Source organism: Gallinula chloropus, assembly GCF_964237585.1.
Source record: "Gallinula chloropus genome assembly, chromosome: 3".
Taxonomy (NCBI): domain Eukaryota; kingdom Metazoa; phylum Chordata; class Aves; order Gruiformes; family Rallidae; genus Gallinula; species Gallinula chloropus.
In genome coordinates this window covers 43,333,785-43,355,518 of record NC_140087.1, presented here as the reverse complement: position 1 = coordinate 43,355,518, position 21,734 = coordinate 43,333,785, and the positions used below count along the sequence as shown (strand labels likewise).

Here is a 21,734-nt window from a genome sequence, read left to right as displayed (position 1 = left end):
CCTCTATCCACGAATACTGTATAACTCATAGAAAGAGAGGATTATGTTTCTTCACAATAGTGTTTTCATTCCTACTTTTGGTATTCATCCACGATTAGATAGCTGAAGAAAACCCAGCCTCTTATTTCCCACATACAGCCAGAAAAAAATCAATGATTTTCCTTGACAGCTTTAAGTGCTGCAACCACATTCCCTACAAATCTATTTCTAGGGGAACAACTTGTAAATCAAAGAAAAAACCCCAATTCTGTAATCCAAATTATCGTGAAAATCAGTGAGGTGGAAGCTGCTGGCTAATGCATAGAACGTGCTACACTACCTTTAAAGGAAGGGGCCCAATATTTTCCAAAACACACAGATTTATCCAGTTCTGTCTGTTATTGGAACAAATACTCAACCATTTAGCTAAACTATAATTTTGCATTGTATTTAAAGAGTAAAAGTTAATTGTTAACATATCTGTACAACATTATGATTTCATAGGGCTGTAAATTCCTTGTTCACTGATCTTTTTTCTGTTTTAAAATAAGCCCATTGCTACTGCATTTGCAGTTGTTTTAGAAGGCTTGTATTTGGAATGAAGAGAAACTTGCTTTAGGGAACAGTAAATATTGCTAGCTGAGAAAAAGCAGGAGTACTGTACCCTGTCGAAATGATTGAACGAGGCTCTGAAATCATTCATTTGTTCCTGGGTGATACCCTTGGCATCTCTTGTGAGGATCTGAGTCTCAACCTCGTTGATAGTTCGAGCAATGGTGGTAAGCAGGAGCTCCCATCCAACACGGATATGCTATCAGAGAGAAAATACCCATTTATTAAAGAATCAAATATATTCCTCTAAGAGAATAAAAAGTACAGTAAGCAAAAAAAAAAATCAGCTCTAAATATTTATGTGATACCTTTTCCATGCCACTGACTCTGTATTACGGTGAAGGACCATTAAAAGTAAAAATAGCTTTCAGAAAAACATGGAACTGGTTTCTAAATGGCTACTTCTCCACTAGAAGTAAAAATAAGTGAAAATAAAACAAGTCTTACAAGATTACCAGAAAGACTGCCAAATTCTATCCTCTGTGGCATTCTCTTAGCTCAGGGAAGGCAGTTATGTGGCAGAAGAGGGCGGAATAAACTAACAAGTACCAAAGGGAGTAAATGGCTACCTCCATAGTATAGTTGGTGTGCTTGTTGTCAAACACCAGCGCTTCTTGTATAAGCTGATGATCTCCTTCCAGCTTGTCAATGTTGTGTTTGTAATTAATGATATTGTGCTCATATTGCTTCAGCTGATTCATCTGGTCCTCCAAAGGCCCTGTCATTTCAATAGAACTGCGGGCAATTTCCTGTCAAAAGAAACAAAGACAAACCCCCCACCCCACCATGTTTAAGCTTCAGATTTGTTAATTTGATCAATGTTCACAGAAATTGGTAATATTTTTTCATACTAAGAAGCAACAGTAATAAACCCCTCATACAGTGGAGATGAGAATTGTTAGTGCAGAAAACCCATTTCAAAAGATGTGTGGCACATTTATTTCTGGAATCAGTATTGAGACCCCAGCAATACTGGTATTATTCCTTTATAGAAAGCAGAAGTAATTGTTCAGTTACTGTGTCTTTCAGAGCTCCATCTCCTGCTTACCACCAAGATACCACTTGTTCAAGCGTCCATGGTTTTAATAATCATCTTAATAGGTGCTAAATACTGCAGGATCAAACAGCTGGTGAGCTACAATGGAGGCCACTGCGGTCTGGTATACAAAGCAACAATAATAAGCTGTAAACCTCTTTGTGTGTCTGCTCCTGTGTGAGGGTCTGACACTCACCTCCATCTTGGTCTGGATCCAGGGCCCAATGACATTGGCCTGAGCAGCAAACTGGCGACGCAGGCGCTCATTGGCATGCTGGCGGGCTAGTTCCTCCTGCAAGGATTGATCCCTCTGAGGCACCAGCTGCTTCACCTGTTACAGTGGGAAAGCACCAAGCGTGAATAGGGCAATTGAATAGCTTCAAAACAAATGGAACAAATAAGTGTATGTTAATTTTTCTTACTGGTCTGAAGGTTGAGGTCAGAAACACGATCACTATTGCGTTTATCATTTCCATGCTAACATAAGAAATTGCTAGCAAGATCTTGGGCAGCCTGACCAGAGAGACTGACATGGAGAGAGAAGAAATTCTCACCTTCAGCTGGATTCAAGTTCAAGAGAATTAATTAATTGGAACTGCTATTAGAGCAGTCACTTTGTTTTCCTTTTGTAGCACAGGTGACTTTTCACTCTCTAAGTAACTGTTCTAAGAATAGTCAGTGCAAGCTATTTTATTCGAGCACAGCCTTTATGATAGGATAACATGAGACACATTCTGCCCCATCATCTCATCTGAAGGTCTCTAATACACTACAAAGGCTTTTTTTGGCTTACCCTTCCAAATTGCCCTGGAAGATGCTGGATTTAGACCTTACTGCTTGTTTTTTATAACCCACAGAGGGTGTGTTCTTGTCCATGTAAGTTTATGCATTTGGTAAATCCAGACATTCTACACAATCATTTACCTTCAGCATATTCTCCTTCTTGGTTGCTAATGAAATAAACTTTGCCGTAGGAGCCTCTCTTTAATCTCTCACTAGTATTTTTAAAGGTAATTGCCAATTTCAGTCTAACTGGACAGAACATTAATGGTCCCAAAGATGCTAATTTTTTAGAAAATTTGTGAAAAGCAGCAGCTGGATAGAAGAGACACACAAACTACTGTCTACACTCAGAAAAAGAACACAGTAACTCTCTGTTCTTTGACTGGCCCATCCACTGGACAGCCACCAGCTCTGCACTAGCCACAACACATGCTTCTCTTGCCCTGCCAAAAAGGACATAGGTAATATTTAGTGATGGGAGCAAGGGATATTGTGAAGCAAGCCTAGCAAACATAAGGGAGAGCACAAGATACTGTAGAAAGTTCATTCTGGCATCTGATGATCTAGAATAATTTACAGATTTAGTATAAAGTTCAGTCAGTCTGACCTCAGTCCTGGGGAAGATCATGGAGAAGGTCATCTTGGGTGTTATCATGCAGCACATGCGTGATGGCCAGGGGATCAGGCCTAGTCAACATGGGTTTACAAAAGTTAGATCCTATCAAACTAACCTGATCACCTTCTATGACAAGGTGACCCGCTCAATGGACAAGGGGAAGGCTGTGGATGTGGTCTACCTGGACTTCAGTAAAGCCTTTGACACAGTTTCTCACAGCATTCTGACTGAGAAACTGGCTGCCACTGGCCTTGACAGGTGGACCCTCAACTGGGTTAAAAACTGGTTGTATGGATGGGCCCAAAGGGTGGTGGTGAATGGAACAAAGTCCAGCTGGAGGCCAGTCACAAGTGGCTCAGTCCTGGGTCCAGTCTTATTCAACATCTTTATTAATGACTTCAATGAAGGGATCGAATGCTCCCTCAGTAAGTTTGCAGATGACACTAAACTAGGAGGAAGTGTTGATCTGCCTGAGGGTAGGGAGGCTCTTCAGAGGGATCTGAACAGACTGGACCGATGGACTGAGACCAACGGGATGAAGTTTAACATGGCCAAGTGTAGAGTGCTGCACGTGGGACATAACAACCCCATGCAACACTACAGGCTTGGGGGAGACTGGCTGGAGAGCTGTCAGGCAGAGAAGGCCCTGGGGTGTTGGGTGACTGCAGGCTGAATAAGAGCCAGCAGTGTGCCCCGACAGCCAAGAAGGCCAATGACATCTTGGCTTGTATCAAAAACAGTGTGGCCAGTAGGTCTGGGGAGGTAATTGTGCCCCTGTACTCAGCATTGGTGAGGCCACACCTGGAGTACTGTGTGCAGTTCTGGGCTCCCCACCAAAAAAAGGACATTGAGGTCCTCGAGCAAGTCCAGAGAAAGGCAACCAGGCTGGTGAAGGGGCTGGAGGGCAAATCCTATGAGAAGCGACTGAGGGAGCTGGGGCTGTTTAGCTTGGAGAAGTGGAGGCTGAGCGGAGACCTTATCACCACCTACAACTACCTGAAGGGAGGTTGTAGAAAGGTGGGCGATTGTCTCTTCGGCCATGTGACAGGTGATAGGACAAGGGGAAATGGCATGAAGCTGTGCCAGGGCAGCTTTAGATTGGACATTAGAAAAAAATTTTTTACTGAAAGAGTTGTCAGGGCCTGGAACAGGCTGCCCAGGGATGTGGTTGAGTCACCTTCCCTGGATGTGTTCAAAAAAAGGGTAGATGAGGTACTTAGGGATATGGTTTAGCTTAGGATTGGTTGGACTTGATGATCTTCAAAGGTCTTTTCCAACCTTGTGCTTCTGTGATTCTGTGATTCTCTGAATATTCTCAGTATTCCTGAGGTAGAATATTATGTTACAATGTCATTTATACATTTAGCATACGTCACCTTTTCCCACTTGCTACGAATCTCTTCCACAGTGACAGTGCTGTAAGGATTGCTGGCGCTGATTCTCATGCTGTAACTCTGAATAACTTTTTCAACTTCATTCTGGATTGACAGTATGGCCTGTCTTTCACCATCAGCCTCTGGCAAAGTAGCTTTAAATTGATCATGTGCAGAGATTAAACTCTAAAATCAGAAACAGAGAGGGAAAGCATGAAAACTTTGTTTCTCCCAACATCTGGGAGTTCTGCTGTAAATAAGCACAGCTACTCTCAGTCTCTCACTCTGTCTACATGCATCTGTAGATACAGGAAGATACATTCATGAAACAACTCTCGTTGACTCTATCAGGACTATAATTTCTCCACGATCTCTGGAATATCCTTTTGTACCAATGAAGAACCCTGTTTACAACAGAGCACACATTGCCTATCACAAAGAAAATGTCAAGAAAGATACGGGGTTTTTTCTTCCACATGTCCTACTCTCCAAGAAGGAAAAGCTTCCTTTCATTTTCTCCCTATGACTGTAAGCCAAAAACTAGACAACCACTTACCTGAATTTCCTCTATGCTATGAACAATGAACATGTCCTGTAGGTCTTCCATAGCACCTTCCATCCAGTTGTTGAAAGGGGCAGCTCTTTTGGCAAACTCCAGGTGAAGCTGATCAATCGTTTCGAGCAATTTCTCTGTCCTCTGTATAGGTTGGGGAAAGTACATTCCATTGTTACTGGGGCAAGACCTAACTCCACACATATGTACCCACACATGCACAAAGTCACACCTCATCTTTTCAAAAGCAAGTGATTCAGTGTTGGCTCATTTCCCCACCTTCTTTAAGGATTCTCACTCAAGACAATAGGACTAATTGGGGTCAAGCAACATATCCAACATTGAGGATTTTTGTTATTGTGATCTGTTTGTAAATCAATTAACATCAGCTAATAATTCTTTAGGAATTTCTTGCAAGTATAAAGAGAGTTAAATGTGTTTTCCACCTTAGCATACATGTGTGTGACTTACTCTTTTCTTATGGAACAAGGTTTTGGAAAGTACCTCAGTGCTTTGGAATACTCACTACCAAATAATTACCCCAGTGACTGTCTGATTAAGCTCAGATGAGATCTAAGGGTTATTGCCATTTGGATTCCAAAGTGGATGGTCAATGGCAGTTTCCAGATTTGAAACAAATGGTACATTCCCCCTTCCCTGCCTCAGCTGAGCTGCCAATCACTGTTGTATGATTTACCTCCAGTGCCTCTCTCCTTTTCTGAGTAAGTGTTCCCAGGCTGTCCCATTGGTCACATATCTTTTGGCATCTATCATTGACACTTGCAGCATCATGGTAGTCCAGTTCACTAAGAAAGAGTGAAGACAAAAATCTGCGTGACTTTCTGAAAGACAGGAGCAGTTCCATTGTCCACACTCCTCAGCTGCCCCTCAGTAATCCTTCCCCTCTTTTTCTGCAATACTTCTCCTCCAGGTAAGTAAGTGTTGCAGTATGTAGACGTTCAGCATTTCAAGAACCACAGCACAGGAACAGGATCAGCCTCCTCTGTTGTTAGAAAAATCAAGTATCTATTTGTTACATCCAGGTACTAAAGACATCTAAGGTGTGTAACCATCTTTGTCTTGCCTATTCCTGTGGCACAAGTAATTTGATCTCCCGGAGACCAGAATGCTTCAGTCTGGGGCTTTATCAAGTTTCTGAAGATTGGTATGGTTTTAAATTAATTTTGCCTGAAATATATATTTCATTTCACATGAACCAATGATCATTTCCAGCCTCATATGGTCTGAAATTCTTTAACTGAGAAACAGACCTCAGGCTGCATTCAAAGCATAATCTCTGTCACAGGCCTGGCAATACTAACAGGGGCTACCCAGATCTGGGGTGCAGAGAACAATTCTCATCTTCTTCTCCAGGAACCCCTTACAGAGCTACACCCTTGAAAGGACTGGTTCAGGGAACAAGGATCCACACATGCCACCAACATGAATCAGTGCAGGCACAAAGGATATAGCAGCTAGCATTGCTTTTTCACCTGCTTAACAGGCTCGTTATTCTGTCTAAGACTGAAATAACTTTTTAAGGTTCTGTCCTGAGATTCTGCACCAAGTCTCTCTCAAACTGAATTTCTGATCTCAGTGACAGATTCTGCTGCAGCCATCATGACCATAAAATACATGTGTTTGCCACTTTGGAAGCTCACTTTTATTGGTGTATCATCATCCGCTGAGTTGAGCTCTTGGCTGGTCCTTGAGGACACTTTGCCCAGTGCTAAACACTGCAGATGCTGTGATTATGTGACAGCACAGCACTATGACACTAAGATTTACTGTGCAGCTTCAACAAGACTTTAGATACAAATAGAATTTGTTCCCTTCTTTTGAGCATTCTTCTCCAGGCAGCTGGCAAGAGGAATGTACAGATCACACTGCCAGCAAGTTACAGAATCACAGAGGACAAAATGCCAACAGAGGTAGCTTTCCTCTGTGACACTACACTGTAGGCCAGGGGCAGTCAGTGTTCAGACTTCCTCCTCTAAGCTCAGTCCGAGCAGTCTGGTTCGGGAGAACGTTGAGAAGTATGTGAACCATTCTGTTTAAAAGAGGCTTTGGATGTGCTGCATCAGTGGGCTGGTGAAAGGGAAGAATGGTAAAACAAGCAAAAAGAAAACATCATAACCATTTTAAATAAAAAACCTGACCCAGAGTTGTGAAAGTAGAACTGCTACTTGTAAGAAGAAAGCTCAGTGAGCCATACTATACAATGGCTCCTTAACTTAAAAACTTGCAACAAAAATTCCCCAAAACAACAACTTTGGAGCAAGCCTCTTTGTTGGCCTTCAAGGGGGGCAATAAAAGCCATCTACCTGTTAAGTCAGAAGCATGGAGGTTTTGGATTAAACGGGCTGAGATATCTTTTGTGCTGTGAGGTTTTGGCTGGAAGTTGGTTTGGGGTTTTTTCCCATTATAGCATATTCAGTTTATTAGATGACATTCTGAGCTGTGAGCTCACTAAGTGGATGGGATTTGGAGATTCATATTCTGGTCTCTCTTCACATATCAAATCTAATACATCAGAGTACAGACAGGATATTTTTCCAGATAATCCAGGTCACATCCCTGAGAGTACTCAAATTTTACTTTGGCTCCAACTGACCACTTATCTCCTTTTGTCAATTAGGATAAGGACAGGTGTCCTTCTGTGAAAGTAAAGGACTGACTGTACCAGCTCTGGTCAAAGTCCTGGAAGGTAAAGTGCAATATTCCTCCACCAGCTCTGCCAGGGAGGTTCAGTCATTCCCAAAAAGATCTCTGCTATCCTAATTTCTTCCAGGGGTATGTGCTGTGGACAAATAGGTAGGAGAACAATATTATCAAAACAACTTTTTAAAAGGCCACCCATGGGACAAAATTCACAAGTTAGATTACCAGGTGGCATTACACAGTGTAGCTCCACTGCCTTTCTGGGCCTGCCATAGTTTACTTTAAATAAGTGTATTGTAGATTTCAAGGAACATTTTTCTGCTCAAAGCAGTAGCAGAAGACGTAACAACTCGTAGGGGGTCATTTACTTGGACATAAAGCATGGGCTTACACTCCTTGTCCTATTAACCATGCGTACACAAATTACTGCTGCACACATGTGACAGATTTTCTAAGAGAGCAGTCTATTCTATTAATATTATTAACAAATTCTATTTGTTTGGTTATTTGAAATCCACAGCCTCTGGAATTTCAAAATCCTTAAGCTATTCCTATTGATTTTACAAGTAACTCAATCTTATCTGTAACGAACTAAAAAATTAGTCAAATTTTGTCCTGATCCAGAGAAGGGCTTAAGTATGAGCTCACTTTAGGAACAGTGATAGTGTCACAAAAATAACCTGCTGAGCAATATACTTGAGCCCTGCTTCAGAATCAGCTCATGTTAATCATGCTCGTTAAGCACAATTTGAGCCCAGGTTTCCAGAAGGAAAAAGACTCCAAACCAGGGTTAGAGATAGCGGTGGTCTTGACCGAAAATAAGTTGCAATACTAGAAGTTATGGGTATGCAAGAAACTACAGTCCAAAAATTTTATCTTCATGATTGAAAACACTGAAATGAGCACACAAGAGTGTAAATAAATAGGGTGTTTCATAGCACCACTCACTCAAATTCTATTTAGATTTTACTATGTCATAAATGGCAAATCCCATTTAAGAAATACCTGACTTTTTTTCAGCTTTGTATGTAGCCCTACCAAAGCCTTGTCAGGCCTCACTGCCAAAGTATATCTAAGTCTATACAGACTGGAACACAACGATCTAATAGCAGCATCCTGGCTGGAATCACCTGCTTGCACAGGCGCACAAACCCTTTACCTAAACACCACCAATCAACAAGCTTGTAGCGCAACTCTGACCTTACGTACACAGTGGCCTGAGCCTCTGCAGCAGAAAGTACCAGGACAGGAAACTGTAACTGCTGAGGTCAACGTCACACAGGAATTGTTCTCCTTTGAAAGAGAAGCACTAGGCAACCAAGAGATTGACTAAAACAAATCACGGAGGTGTACCGACTTGGAATTTAGAGACAGATGATGAAGATTTCTGTAAGGGCCTCATCCAGTGGTGAAAAAAATCAAGAAAAAAACCCACATTGAGTTCAGTAAGCTTTGTATCAGATGCCAATGCACATTTCTTAGCATTCAGAAATCAGTCAATCCTTCTTTAAAAATATGGAGAAAGAAACTAGCGTTTTCCTCCATAATTTCATTCTGTTCAGAATTATGTCTAAATAATTAAAATCAAGATTTAAATAGAGCTCCCCATTTGGTTGCAGCTAATAATAAAACTTGACCTTTAGGACCTTTCATTCAGCGCTCTCCAAGGGCATTAAGCCTAACTGAGCTACTGAGTATCCGTCAAAGATCAGGCACTGATAGCCCCATTGTATGGAGCAGCAGAAGTCAGGGTAGAGCATCTCTAAAAGCAATGGCTTTTCAGCACCTTTGCAGCCCAAGCCACAAATAACTTGTTTAACTTCACACAGCAAATTACTGAAACAACTGAGAAGAGACAATCCTAAAATAGACAGGATACAGTGTTCGCTGGCCTCACCAGAGGTAAAGGACACAGGGTTCAAAATGCGGGTGAGCAGATGCTGTGCTATGCACACTGCATTCCCAAAGATTCTCATCACTTGTAAAGCTGAAGCTGAATTAACAATGATTAGGTGTTTCAGAAACTTTCTTTTGCATAAAGCAGAACAAATAACTCCACAACAGAGATCAAGGAGTGCCAGCAGTTGTTTCATAAACTCATATACTCAATGAAATCCCCATTCTCTCTTTTTCAGGCCAATGTGCTCTATTTTCTGCCTTTAAATAATCTTGAAAACCAGCATTTTTTCTTCAAAATCCATTTGGTTAACACAGTTACTGTTAGTGCTCTTCCTATTGGGTATGAACTGCATTTTTAGATAACTCTGAATTTTAAGTTGTTAATGAATGTGGAGCTGTTTGAGTCATGGACCCTCCCAGAGTGAAAAGGGGGCATGTTTTTAACACTTGATGTTTGAGTAGTAACTGTTTTGCCTATTCAAGAAGACAAGAACCTGAAACTTGGAAGAGCTGAAGCCAAGGGCAGGAATCTGAGAATTTTGATCCTGGCTCCTGTTCCAACCACTACTGCACATTTGTTCCTGTTGGCTTTACAGATTTATACAGGGGGTGAGCAAGGAATTTAAGTATGTGCCAAACTGCTAAGATCAGGACTAGTGCCACTGATTTACAGTGCAAAACCACTGCATTTAACTGCATAAGATTATAAAATCAAATGTGCTTAACTGGGTGTATACCAAGATGACTTCACCAGAATAAGGACATAACACTATGGTCTTGTCAGTGTGGGCAGAGCTTTGCTGGTAAAACTGTGCTTCACCCAAGTGAATTAAAAACCTTGTCACAAACAAAACCAAGCCCCACTGGCAGAGAAAGTTGAGCTAGAGTACCTGCATCAACACTCGGGACTTCTGCTGCCATAAAGGTGGCTGTCAGTCAGGGGCCTTGACTATTCACACCCCTGACCTAAGTAGCTGATGTCAGCAATACAGAGGTAGCCTAAATGTGTTGTAGAATTGTTCCCAGCTTTGGTTGTATTTTCTCAGGACATAATAAGCTGAATGAGCAAGTGTTGGTCCTGTGGCTAAATTGATGGAACTGTGGGTGGAAACTCCTGCTCTCCAATCAGACAGCTGGTGGGCTTGATGGATTTATTTTCCATATGCCCAGAGCCCCCTCTCTAAAACAGAGACAATGACACTTCCAAGTATAATACAAAGAGATCGTGAAAACAAGTATACTAGATTGAGACAATTATATCTTCAGAAAAGTCACTGCATTACCCACTACTAAAGAGCTAATGCAGGGATGTGAAGCCTTTAGAAACTACCAATATCCTTGTGGGAAAATACTTGACTTTAAAGTGAAGATGCTCGATCTGTAATTTGTGTAAGTGAAATTGTTTTCTACATTGAACAACTCAGAGCCAGTACCTCTCAGCAGACCACATGAACTGAGAAATTAAATCCTCCAGGATTCCCATCAACACACAGTGGACTCATCAGGAGAGCTGATGGTAAAAGATTACTGTTAAGTCAATTTTAAAATGTGGGGTTTTTAAAAATAATGTTGATCAGTTGAATATCTATATTTGGTTGGGGGTAAGGGGGAGATGAGGGAAAGGTCTCAGTGACCAGCTCAGATAATATACTTATGAAGCTATCTCTGGAATTCTTACGTTGGTACCTATGACACTATCAAATTCATTGGAAAGAGTTTATCGCAAAGTTAAATGTCAGCAGCTGCAAGCCTTTAAATGGAACATACTTCAGCTCCTGGGCAATGGCAGCGATCTGTTCCACCCTGTCCTGGTGAGCAGCCAAATCGCTCTCAAAAGCTTCATGTTTCCTTAACATGGCGCGGACTTCTGTCAGAGAAGCGGATTCATAATCCTTCTGAAGTAAGATCTGCTCTTTGCCTGAAAGGGGAAATTAAAATATTAGAGGGTTTTTTTTTTTACTAATTCATGGGTTAGAACCATTGCAAATTCAGTCAGGATTGTAAACAGAGGCACAGTGAAAATGACATGTATGAGATGAAGTCCCACCCCACTGAAATCAGTAGCAACTGTCAGCACAATAGTGTTAATCATAAATATATTTACTTTTAAATTCATTCCTTGATTTTTGCATATACTGTCTACACCAGTCTAAAATAGTCAGTATCACACTGCCTGAGAAACTGGCATAAAAATGGTGTATTGGGAAAAAACAGGGCTCTAACTAGTGTGATAAATGTTTTGTAGAGTAGACTCTGGAAATCAGAACTCGCACTACTACAGTCAGCTTCACTCTTACTAATGATCTGTTACTCATTTCCATGTTCTGCTTTCAATTCATTATTCATTTGAGCACCTAAAAAATAAAAACTGAGATGTGTGGCTGCCTTTTGTAGTTGAATTTTGAGTGGAAAATGCCAACAAGAGGCTAGAGAAGCAAAGAGGAAATCAGAAACCGAAATAACTCCTCGGTAGCTCCTGTATTGGGCAACTAAATCTATACAGACAGGCCCTATAGCTGCAACTCACCATGTGGCATCACTCAGCTCTGTGAATTCTACAGCCAGAAGGGACTATTGTTTCACTTGCTATATACCAGCTTATGTGAAGTTTCCCTGCATGACAGCCATCCCATCTCACCATAAATAGTTTATAGTCAGAAAATGGGCTCTCAGGGCTGATAAACACTGTAGTTTCATAGAATCACAGAATAGTTTGGGTTGGACGGGACCTCAGAGACCATCTAGTTCCAACCCCCTGCCATTGGCAGGGATACCCACCACCAGTCCAGGTTGCCCAAAGCCACCATCCAGCCTGACCTGGGAGGGGGCAGCCACAGCTTCTCTGGGCAACCTGTGCCAGGGCCTCACCACCCTCACAGTCAAGAATCTCTCCCTCATGTCTAATCTAAACCTGCCCTCCCTCAGCTTAAGGCCATTGCCCCTTGTCCAGTCACTCCCTGCCCTTGTAAACAGCTCCTCTCCAACCTTCAGGTACTGGAAGGCTGCTGTAAGGTTTCCCCAGAGCCTTCTCGTCTCCAGGCTAAGCAATCCAAAAATCCCAACTCTCTCAGGCTGTCCTCACAGAAGAGGTGCTCCAGCCCTCTGATCATCTTTGCAGCCCTCCTCCTGATGTACCCCAACAGCTCCAGGTCCTTCTTATGTTGGGGATCCCAGAGCTGGATTCAGTACTCCAGGGGGTGTCTCACCAGAGAGGAGTAGAGGAGGAGAAACCTCTCCCTCAACCTGCTGGTCACACTTTCTGGTTGGCTTTCTGGGCTGCAAGCACACATTGCCAGGTCATTTTGAGTTTCTTGTCCACCAACACCCCAAATCCTTCTCCTCAGGGCTGCTCTCAATCCACTCTCCACCCAGCCTGTGTTTGTGCTTGGGATTGCCCTGACCTATGTACAGGACCTTGCACTTGGCTTTGCTGAACTTCATGAAGCTTGCATGAGTTCCAACTCTCAAACCTGACAAGGTCCTTCTGGATGGTATCCCTTCCAGCTTGGTGTCACTGGCAAGCTTGCTGAGAGTGCACTTGATCCCACTGTTAATGTCACCACTGACTATTTAACAGAGATGTTAAGCAGCACTGGTCCCAGTACCGACCCCTGAGGAATGCCACTTGTCACTGGTATTGACTTGGGCATCCATATTGTGCCATTGGCCACAACGCTGAGTGCAACCACCCAGCCAATTCCTTATCCAAAGAGTGGTTCATCTGTCAAACCCACATCTCTCCAGTCAAGGGAGAAGGATCTCATGTGGGACAGTGTCAAATGTTTTGTACAAGTCCATGTAGATGACATCAGTTGCTTTTCCTGAGCAACCAACACTGTAACCCTATCGTAGAATGCCACCAAATTTGTCAGGCAGGATTTGCCCTTACTGAAGCCACATTGGCTGTCACCCATCATTTCCTCATTTCCCAGGTACCAGTACATAGTTTCCAGGAGGATGTGCTGCATGATCTTGCCAAGCACAGAGGCAAGACTGACTTGCCTGTAGTTTCCTGGGTGTTCCTCTTTTCCCTTTTTAAAAATGGGGGTTATATTTCCACCTTTCCAGTCAGTGGGAACTTCACCAGACTACCACAACTTCTCAAATAGAATGGAGCCTGGCTTAGCAACTTCATCCACCAGTTGCATCAGATGCACAGATGCATCTTATCAGGTTCCATGGACTTGTGCACCTTCAGACTCTTTAGATGATCTTAAACCTGATCTTCTCTTACAGCGGGTAGTTCTTAATTTTCACAGTCCATGCTTTTCCCTTCTGTGAGTTTGGTGGTGTGGCTAGAGTGCTTGCTGCTGAAGACTGAGACAAAAAGGTTGTTGAGTAGCTCAGCCTTCTCCATATTCAGAGAGTGCTCACATTTTGCCTAGTCACTGATGTACCTATACAAGCTTTCCTTGTTGCTCTTGATGTCCCTGGACAGATTTAATTCTATTAGGACCTAAGCTTTACTAACCTGATCCTTGGCTGCTTGGGACTATTTTTTCTGTATTCCTCCCAGATTACCTGCCCTTGTTTTCATGCTCTCTAGGCTTCCTTTTAGCATTTCAGTTTGCCCTGGAGCTCCTTGTTCATCCTGGCTTTTTGCTTGACTTCTTTGTTGGGATTAATTACTGGTGAGCTTGGAGGAGGTGATCCTTAATACCAACTGTCTTGATTAGGCCACTCTTCCCTCCAGGGCTTTATCCCATGCTCCACTACCAAGAAAATCCCTGATGAGACCAAAGTCTGCTCTCCTGAAGTCCAGAGGGTGAGCTTGCTGTGCTCCCTCACTGCCCTAAAGATCCTGAACTCTACCATGTCATGGTCACTGCAGACGAGTCTGTCCCTGAGCTTCACATTCCCCATCAGCGCCTCCTTGTTGGTGAGAAGAAGGTCCAGCATAGCACCTCTTCTCATTGGCTCCTCTATCACTTGGAGAAGGAAGCTGTCATCAATACATTCCTGGATTACTTATGCCCTGCTGCTGTGTTGTCTCCAACAGATACTAGTATGGTTGAAGTCCCACATGAGGGCCAAGGCTTGTGAACATGAGGCTGCTCTTATCTGTCTATAGAAGGCCTCATCTGCTAAATCTTCCTGAGCAGGTGGCCTGTAACAGACCCCCAAGGATAGTGTCACCTGTCCCTGTTTCCCTTCTAGTATCTGCTGGGCAGCCATTAACAGCCTTGCACGTTTCCAGCAACCATGTTAGGGGATGGATGGGGGTTTACTGTCAGTGTGAAAAGATTCTAGCTGGAAAAAGCCAGAAGCATGGCAGAAGCACTGTTGTCAGGGCAAACAATGGGGTGATATAACAGATCTATGCCTAATGGTGCCCAGCCATTAGTGTACAGCCAGTGTAGAGCCCTGTAGCTGTTACAACCACACACAAGGTAAGTTACCATTCAAAAACTGGTTACAAATGGTGTGTAATCCAGGGTATGAGGCAAAGCTGAAATGAGCAGTTTGTGTGGACTATTCAAAATGCTGTGATTACCAAATGCTGTTAATTCCACACCTAACCAGAGGTGACAGTGTATTCCTGGGTGGATCCCTGGTGTACAAATACATAGGAATGCAGTAGCAGTAATGGCCTCTATTTGAATGCTGAATATGTCCATTATTTCTGACTGCTACCTCAAGAGTGTGACTTTTACAGTTACATGTCATAAGCAACATGCCTAGAAGTAAGGATCATAACTACAGTCAACAAAACCTGCAAATTATATTATTTTATGTTTCTGTAACTCTCCAAACTTCTTACGAGTGAGTTTCTGGCTGGCAAATGTTCAGCACTGACAAAGCAACCTTGAACATTAAAATATTAAAAATGTTTAAAAGCCTCTTCTGCTCACCATATGCCCACTGTTCATGAGTGGAGGCCTTCTGCCTGAATTTCTCAGCCAAGTGTTCAAGTCTTTCCAGTCTTCGTATTTCATTCAGCAGCCACTCTTCATAGCCTTTCTCAGCTTGTTCAAGTCTCTGCCAAGCACCAGCAATATCCTAAGAAGAGAATACATGGGAGAGAGGGGATCAAACCATGATCTCTTTTTATCCAAATCTTTAGATTTCTGATTCATTCACAATTTTGCTCCAAGAAGAGAAGGTTTTACATTCAGTTTTTGTAAAATCACATAATGCTGGAAAATGTGTTGGGCAGCTCAGGAAATCTTGTAGCCCAGACATCTGTTCCTAAGAGCATGCCCTACTCAGGTGGGTTCAGGAAAGGAACCCCTATAGAATTTTTTTCCAAGCAGAGCTATATGTTCAGGGCCTTCACAATGTATTGGCTTTACCTCCCATTTTCCAACATGCATGAACATTCTGTTAGGACATACCTACATTTTATCAAAAGAAAAGCGCTTTGCTCTCAGAAGTTGACACTATTAGTGTCAACAGGATTGGTGCATATTTTATCTGGAATACAAACTCATTCCACTTTCTGTAGTACACAAAGTTTCAGAAACTCAAAGGCATGAGCAAGCCCCATATTTTCTGTGTATGGGGAGTGGACAGTGGTTGTTTTCACATAATGCAACCAACCACCTGCTTAACACAATGATAATGCAGAGTACAGAAACAGTTGGGTACATTCTATAGCAAATGTTCTGACCCACAGTTAGCTCACAATACAGATCAGCAGGTAAGAAATCTTGGTGCTGACTATTTTTATCTTCACAGATAAAAATATAGAATTTCAAATACAGAATTTCATTTTTTAAATGTAGAAAAATGTAGAAACTTTTGTTTTTGTACATCTGATGAACAAAGTGTCAGTGAAACCATTGTGAGTTTTGTTTAAATAAACAATATTTGGACTTACTGCTAGAGAACTATTGATACCCCTCCCAAAGGAAGCTCTGCATTTTATCACATCTCACGTCAATTTGCTCTTGGGGAAAGCCTTCAAAGAGGCAGGAGCATGCTTAAGAGAGAGCAATATTCTAGAGTGAAAGGGAATGTATAAAAAGTGGCTTGCTATTGATAACACCTAACAAACTGAGGTTCCTGAGGATGACTTACAATGGCACTTCAACCCTTCACGCTGAAATTTTTTATAGAGAACACTGATAAAAAGGAGAACGGATCATTGATGCATCTTTTACTTACTGAAACCATTTTTCCTTCTGATGGCATGAAAGCTGGCCGGTTGCTGATCCTCAGTTTTGTCTGCAGGGTGTTGAAATTGATCTCTAGTTGACACTTCTCTTGGACTTTGGGAGGTTTGTGTTTGCGGCGGTAGTCCCGGAAATCCTCTAGTTTTTTCTGCATAGCCTGCATTGTTTTCTCTGGGGTCCTGTTTTCCAGCCAAGGAATTGTCCGGCGAATCCATTCTAAAAGCTTTCAAACCAACACAAACAACTGATATAAAGGTGATGGGAAAGCAACAACAAAAAAAAAAAGATGATATTGCATGCACAAATCCTATTTGATTTTGCTCCATTTTAATATTATTGACTGTGGTTGGTATCTGTGCCCTAATGGCAAGTAAGCACGAGATTTTCAAAGCTGAACAGTATTTTTTTAACTAATTTGCCCAAATATTCCAGGTATTTCTGGAAATATCCTGATTTTTCAGAAAGATGAACACAAATGTAAGGTGTCTCTGGTTAGCTACTCTAAGCTAGAGTTACCCAAAATAACTTGCACTTTCAAAAGTATTGGTCTTGATGTGTTGAACAGTCATAGTTATGAGATCAGGACAGACACCAGCAGCCAAGTAACTCAGATAATATAAAAATCTTCACTCAGAAGTCCATAGTGCCAAAGCAGCCCCACTGGTTTTGAGTTAATGATCTCAGGATGTTTTTGCAAGTTATACACAAGGGACCTCTCACCTGTGCACTATACATCTGTAGTCCTAACTCAACAAATTTGCCATTTACCCAGAAAGAACAAGAGGAGCATAATGCACCCCCTTCTCCATTCATTTGGTCCCTGTGTTCAGAGGTGCATTGTGAACACCCTGAGAGAGCCTGTCCAGGGGTGCTTTGCTTGCCTGGAGTGAAAGGATCCCTTGTGTTCCACATGTAGTCAGGGATGGCTGTCTTTGGAGGTTACAGAGACAGAAAGCCTGGTCTTGGGGCAGACAGATGACAGTTGTCAGAACACACTTCTGGGATATTGATGAGACTAAGTGACTTGCTGGAGGTCACACAGGAAGTGTGTGTCAAAGGAGTCACCTGAATCTTCACATCTTGGGCAACTGAGCTTTGTACCCTATCACAATGAGATCTACCCGCACAGTGTCCTCACTTTGCTGTCTTGCAGACAGTGCATCAACCTTTCAGTTTTCAGTACTTCATGAAGATAATTATCACCATGTCACAAATAGAGTTGTCTTTACCTCACTTGCTAGTCTCTCATACTCTTCCATCAACCTCTCATTTTCCTGATTCACAGCAAGCACCTTACAGATCCGGTTAGCTGCAGTCTCAGCCTGTAAAACACAGCAAATAAACAGGACTTACTCATAAAGGCTTCTCAGAAAGGTACAGGCACGGAGAAAGAGAAAGAATGTGGCTGCTGCAAATAAAAATCACATTGTTTTATAGCTGATGATTTGTGCTTCTAGGTTACTTAATCACATGTTTATCCTCCTTGTGCAGTCACAGGTTGCAATGGCCTGAATAAGGCACAGACCTGCACAGAAGTCACCTCGTTCAACAATGCAGCCTTATTTCACACTGCCATTATAGTTGTCTAATAAACTTTTCTTTTCAAAGACAACTTAGGCCATTGTTAAAGTTATCCTGTTAGGTTAATTAGTTTTTTAAAAAATCACACCAAAAAAGCATTACATTTGTTAGCCACACTGGAAAGACATCTCAGGTGATTCAGGTGTCCCAGACCACTCTGTATCTGCACATCATATGTACATATACCCTTGAGAGTATATGCAGGTCAGCCACTGACAGCAAATCTTTTCATGCCTCTCACCAAATTTATTTGTGAAGGCACTGTGTAGCTCCACCATATTTAAAATTTACATTAATATTTTGACATAACAGAGCTATACTTTCACACAAACCTGAGTCTGGACTATATCTAATCAGATGAATACCTGAGTAGACAACTACAGAGTATGTGGAATGCTCCGTTTGCAAACCCTTCACACCCAGAAGCAAGAGGGTGTAAAATCAACAGCTGTGCTTTGGTGAGGTGTAGGGTGCCTGCCTACCAGACAGAAAGAGAAATTAAGTCCTGAGGATCAAGGACAAATATCAACTATTTTAAGGGTTCTTTATTATATCTTTCACATAAGCTGGCTGTGTCCATTTGTAGGCTAGAAATGTATAAAGCAGAACAGTGGGAAATGCCACATTTGTAAGTGAGAATCCCATCCTGTTTGACAGATCTACTGCAGATGTTCTTGCCTCTCATACTAGTACTTTGATCCACAAATAATTCCACTGGCTTCAGTGAGAAGCAGGCACAAATACCATGCTGGATGTCTTCTGTGCCCCTCTGCAGCTTCAGGTGTCTTTGAAAATCTAGCCCTAAATTAATACTCAGCATGAGTAAGTCCAGAATAGTCTGAGTCTCCAGAAGCCAAGTATTCTTATGCAGCCAAAGCATACAATGTTGACGTAGCAACAAATAAATCCATTTCACAGGATCTTCAAACACATTTTTTTCTGAAATAGGCTTTATAATCACCAAATAAAGACACAGAATTAGAAATAGGAATGTCCGTTGGAATTAAAGAAGTTCAACTTGCTACACATTTAACTAAAACAGATCCAAGTGCTGGTTAAAACAAGTATTAGTGCTCAAGTAGTAATACTTGTAATTGTTAATTAAAACCACAAAGTACTAAATTAGTGGAGGGTTTTAATAAACTAGTGGAAATGTGAAACAATGAATCAAAACCACAGCAACCTGAAGGGACGGTTGATTAATACCTGCTCTGCTCCAGCAAAAGCATGGTAGAAGCAGGACACATATGTCATGATAGCTCTCTCATCGGGTTTGGGAGTGTTCACAATATCTACAAGAGGGGGGGGGAAGAAATGAAAACAGAACAAAACAAAAAAAAAAATGGAGGAGTAGAAAACAGGATGAATAAATAGAAGTACAACATAGTGTCATTCTGATTGTTTTCTTGTCCATAGCTCTGTTCTCTAGAAACTCTACAAAGCTGTAATAAATTTAGCGTTAGGTTGACGGGTGTTGACAGAACAGAACATACTAGAAATTCAACATAAGCTCTTACAGAGAGGTGGAATTCGGGGGTTGAATTTGAGGGAATATGACTAGGACACAGGAATGACAGACTACATTTTGATCTGGGGAGACATTCTCTGGAAGTTGCATGTGGATTAGTTAGAACCTTAGCATTATATATCAGTATTCTTTGTATTACTAATACCTGAAGTATGTCCAACTCTGAACTGTCTTGCTTTTTAAAATTTTCCTTCTATTCACTAGGACATGATCCCAGAGCTCTTCTGAGATGTCTGTGTATGTTTCTGTGTATATTCTGCAAAGTAGCAACGTTTTATGTTGCTGTCTGTACTTACCATTAAGCATGTAACATTTTAAAACAATCCTGAAAGCATAAGAGAGTGGTTTATTTTCCGAGCGTCTGTTATGATGATTTTGACATCTGTAGCAGGAATAATATCCAGCAGGGAGAAAAACGATGTCATTCTGCTACTGAAATTGTTTTTTCACTATGAGCTTATTTCCATCTTGCATTTTTAAAGGTGCTTCAAATGAATGCACTCAAGTTCAATTAAAGAGAATAATGTCTTCTATCCCATTCGGTAACCAGCTGTCAAAAACCTACTGGATATTATTAGTAAACGCACAGAAAGATGAGACAGGGAGATTTGTTTCTATGAAACAAATGGATAGGCTACTACTGGCTCTAATGAGACAGCAGCTCACAGAGAAAATCAGGCAACAGGAAATGAGCTCAGCCCAAAGACACCGTCCTAGTAACTAGTGAGGAAAAGATCAGAAGAGGAAAAACTGCTGAAAGAAACAAGACAGAAGGTGAAGGATGAGATCTGATCCATCTTCTACAATCTCACCTTCTGAGCACCAGCAAATGCATGGTAGTAACAGGAAACATAAGTCATAATGGCTCTTTCATCAGGTCTGGCAGTGTTTACTACATCTGTGTAGAGAGAAGAGGGTTAACTGCTCAGAAATTCTCACAAGGTACTTCCATCAGATTATGCTGATGATGTCACCTCAGGGCTGTAAGGATTCAAAATAAATACACCATTATTCAGATTGCATCTGTTTACTGATACCAGTGCAAAGCTACCTAAGCTTCAGGAATCAGTAAATGGAAAAGACCCAACTCTCCCTGAAATGACAAAACACCTGATGGCTGAGACTGTACAGAAGGGTACTGCTGCCTTCTGGTTTGTGGAAGCTTCCAAGCAGATGGCGTGGCTGACAGATCTACCAGGTTCAGCTTCACTATCACTTCAAAGCAATTTCATATAAATCGCTAGAGTTATTCCAGAGATAAACCCAGCCACTGATAGTCACAAACCAGGAGTGTGTACAGTGGTCTCCATGGCTGACAGGGCACTGACATATATTGGAAAACTGTAGAACTCCTGCAGAACAGAAATACATTTTGTGCTAAGAAAAGCTTGGATAGTGACAGCTTTGCAATCCTTGTGCCAGTCTGGCTTCTTAGTTAACAGAAGAGTTTGGCTTGGCTGGCTGACAGCTTTGTCCCTGTTGCAGCAGGAAAGAGTAAACGTATAGAAAGGGTTCAATCAAGATATGGGTACAGTGGTGAAAATGGGCCTTTATCAACACTTAAGAGAGGCAGAAAAAGGTTGTTTTACACCAATTATGGCTGAGTGATGAATGATGCTAGTGCAAGCTGCAAGGATTCCTGCCAATGTAAGGTGTGGGAAGACACAACTGTGAAAAGACCCAGGAATGAGGTAACAATCTCTAACATTAACAGTGAGATGCACTGATTTTGCTTCCACTTCCCATAATTGTGAATCAAACATTGCCAAGTTTCCACTGAGAACCCAGTGGAAGTAAAGAGATTAAAAAGTGATGGTGAATACTTAGAGCATGATAGAAGAAGCGTGATTTCATTTCCCTGCCAAGAAGAACAGTCAGATAAGGGCCAGAATATGCAGAAAATCTGGCAAGGAAAAAAAAAAAAAAAAAAAGAAGGGTTGTTATGTTGTATGTGAAGAGAAAAAAATTGATGAAAGGAGGATGATAGTAGGACCTGTT

General features: G+C 41.8%; 1 protein-coding gene across 1 annotated transcript in view; it reads right to left on the bottom strand.

The window, feature by feature from the left end:
* The window catches only part of ACTN2 (actinin alpha 2), a 71,917-nt gene that overhangs the window by 11,575 nt on the left and 38,608 nt on the right, over positions 1-21,734 (bottom strand). The window contains exons 8-18 of the mRNA XM_084261502.1: positions 19,415-19,500; positions 17,857-17,949; positions 16,620-16,850; positions 15,365-15,512; positions 11,280-11,430; positions 5,650-5,758; positions 4,956-5,096; positions 4,403-4,585; positions 1,824-1,958; positions 1,161-1,340; positions 644-790 (exon numbers count right to left, since the gene is read on the bottom strand). Coding sequence (XP_084117628.1) covers positions 644-790; positions 1,161-1,340; positions 1,824-1,958; positions 4,403-4,585; positions 4,956-5,096; positions 5,650-5,758; positions 11,280-11,430; positions 15,365-15,512; positions 16,620-16,850; positions 17,857-17,949; positions 19,415-19,500 — 1,604 coding nt within the window. The remainder of the gene's footprint in view (positions 1-643; positions 791-1,160; positions 1,341-1,823; positions 1,959-4,402; positions 4,586-4,955; positions 5,097-5,649; positions 5,759-11,279; positions 11,431-15,364; positions 15,513-16,619; positions 16,851-17,856; positions 17,950-19,414; positions 19,501-21,734) is intronic.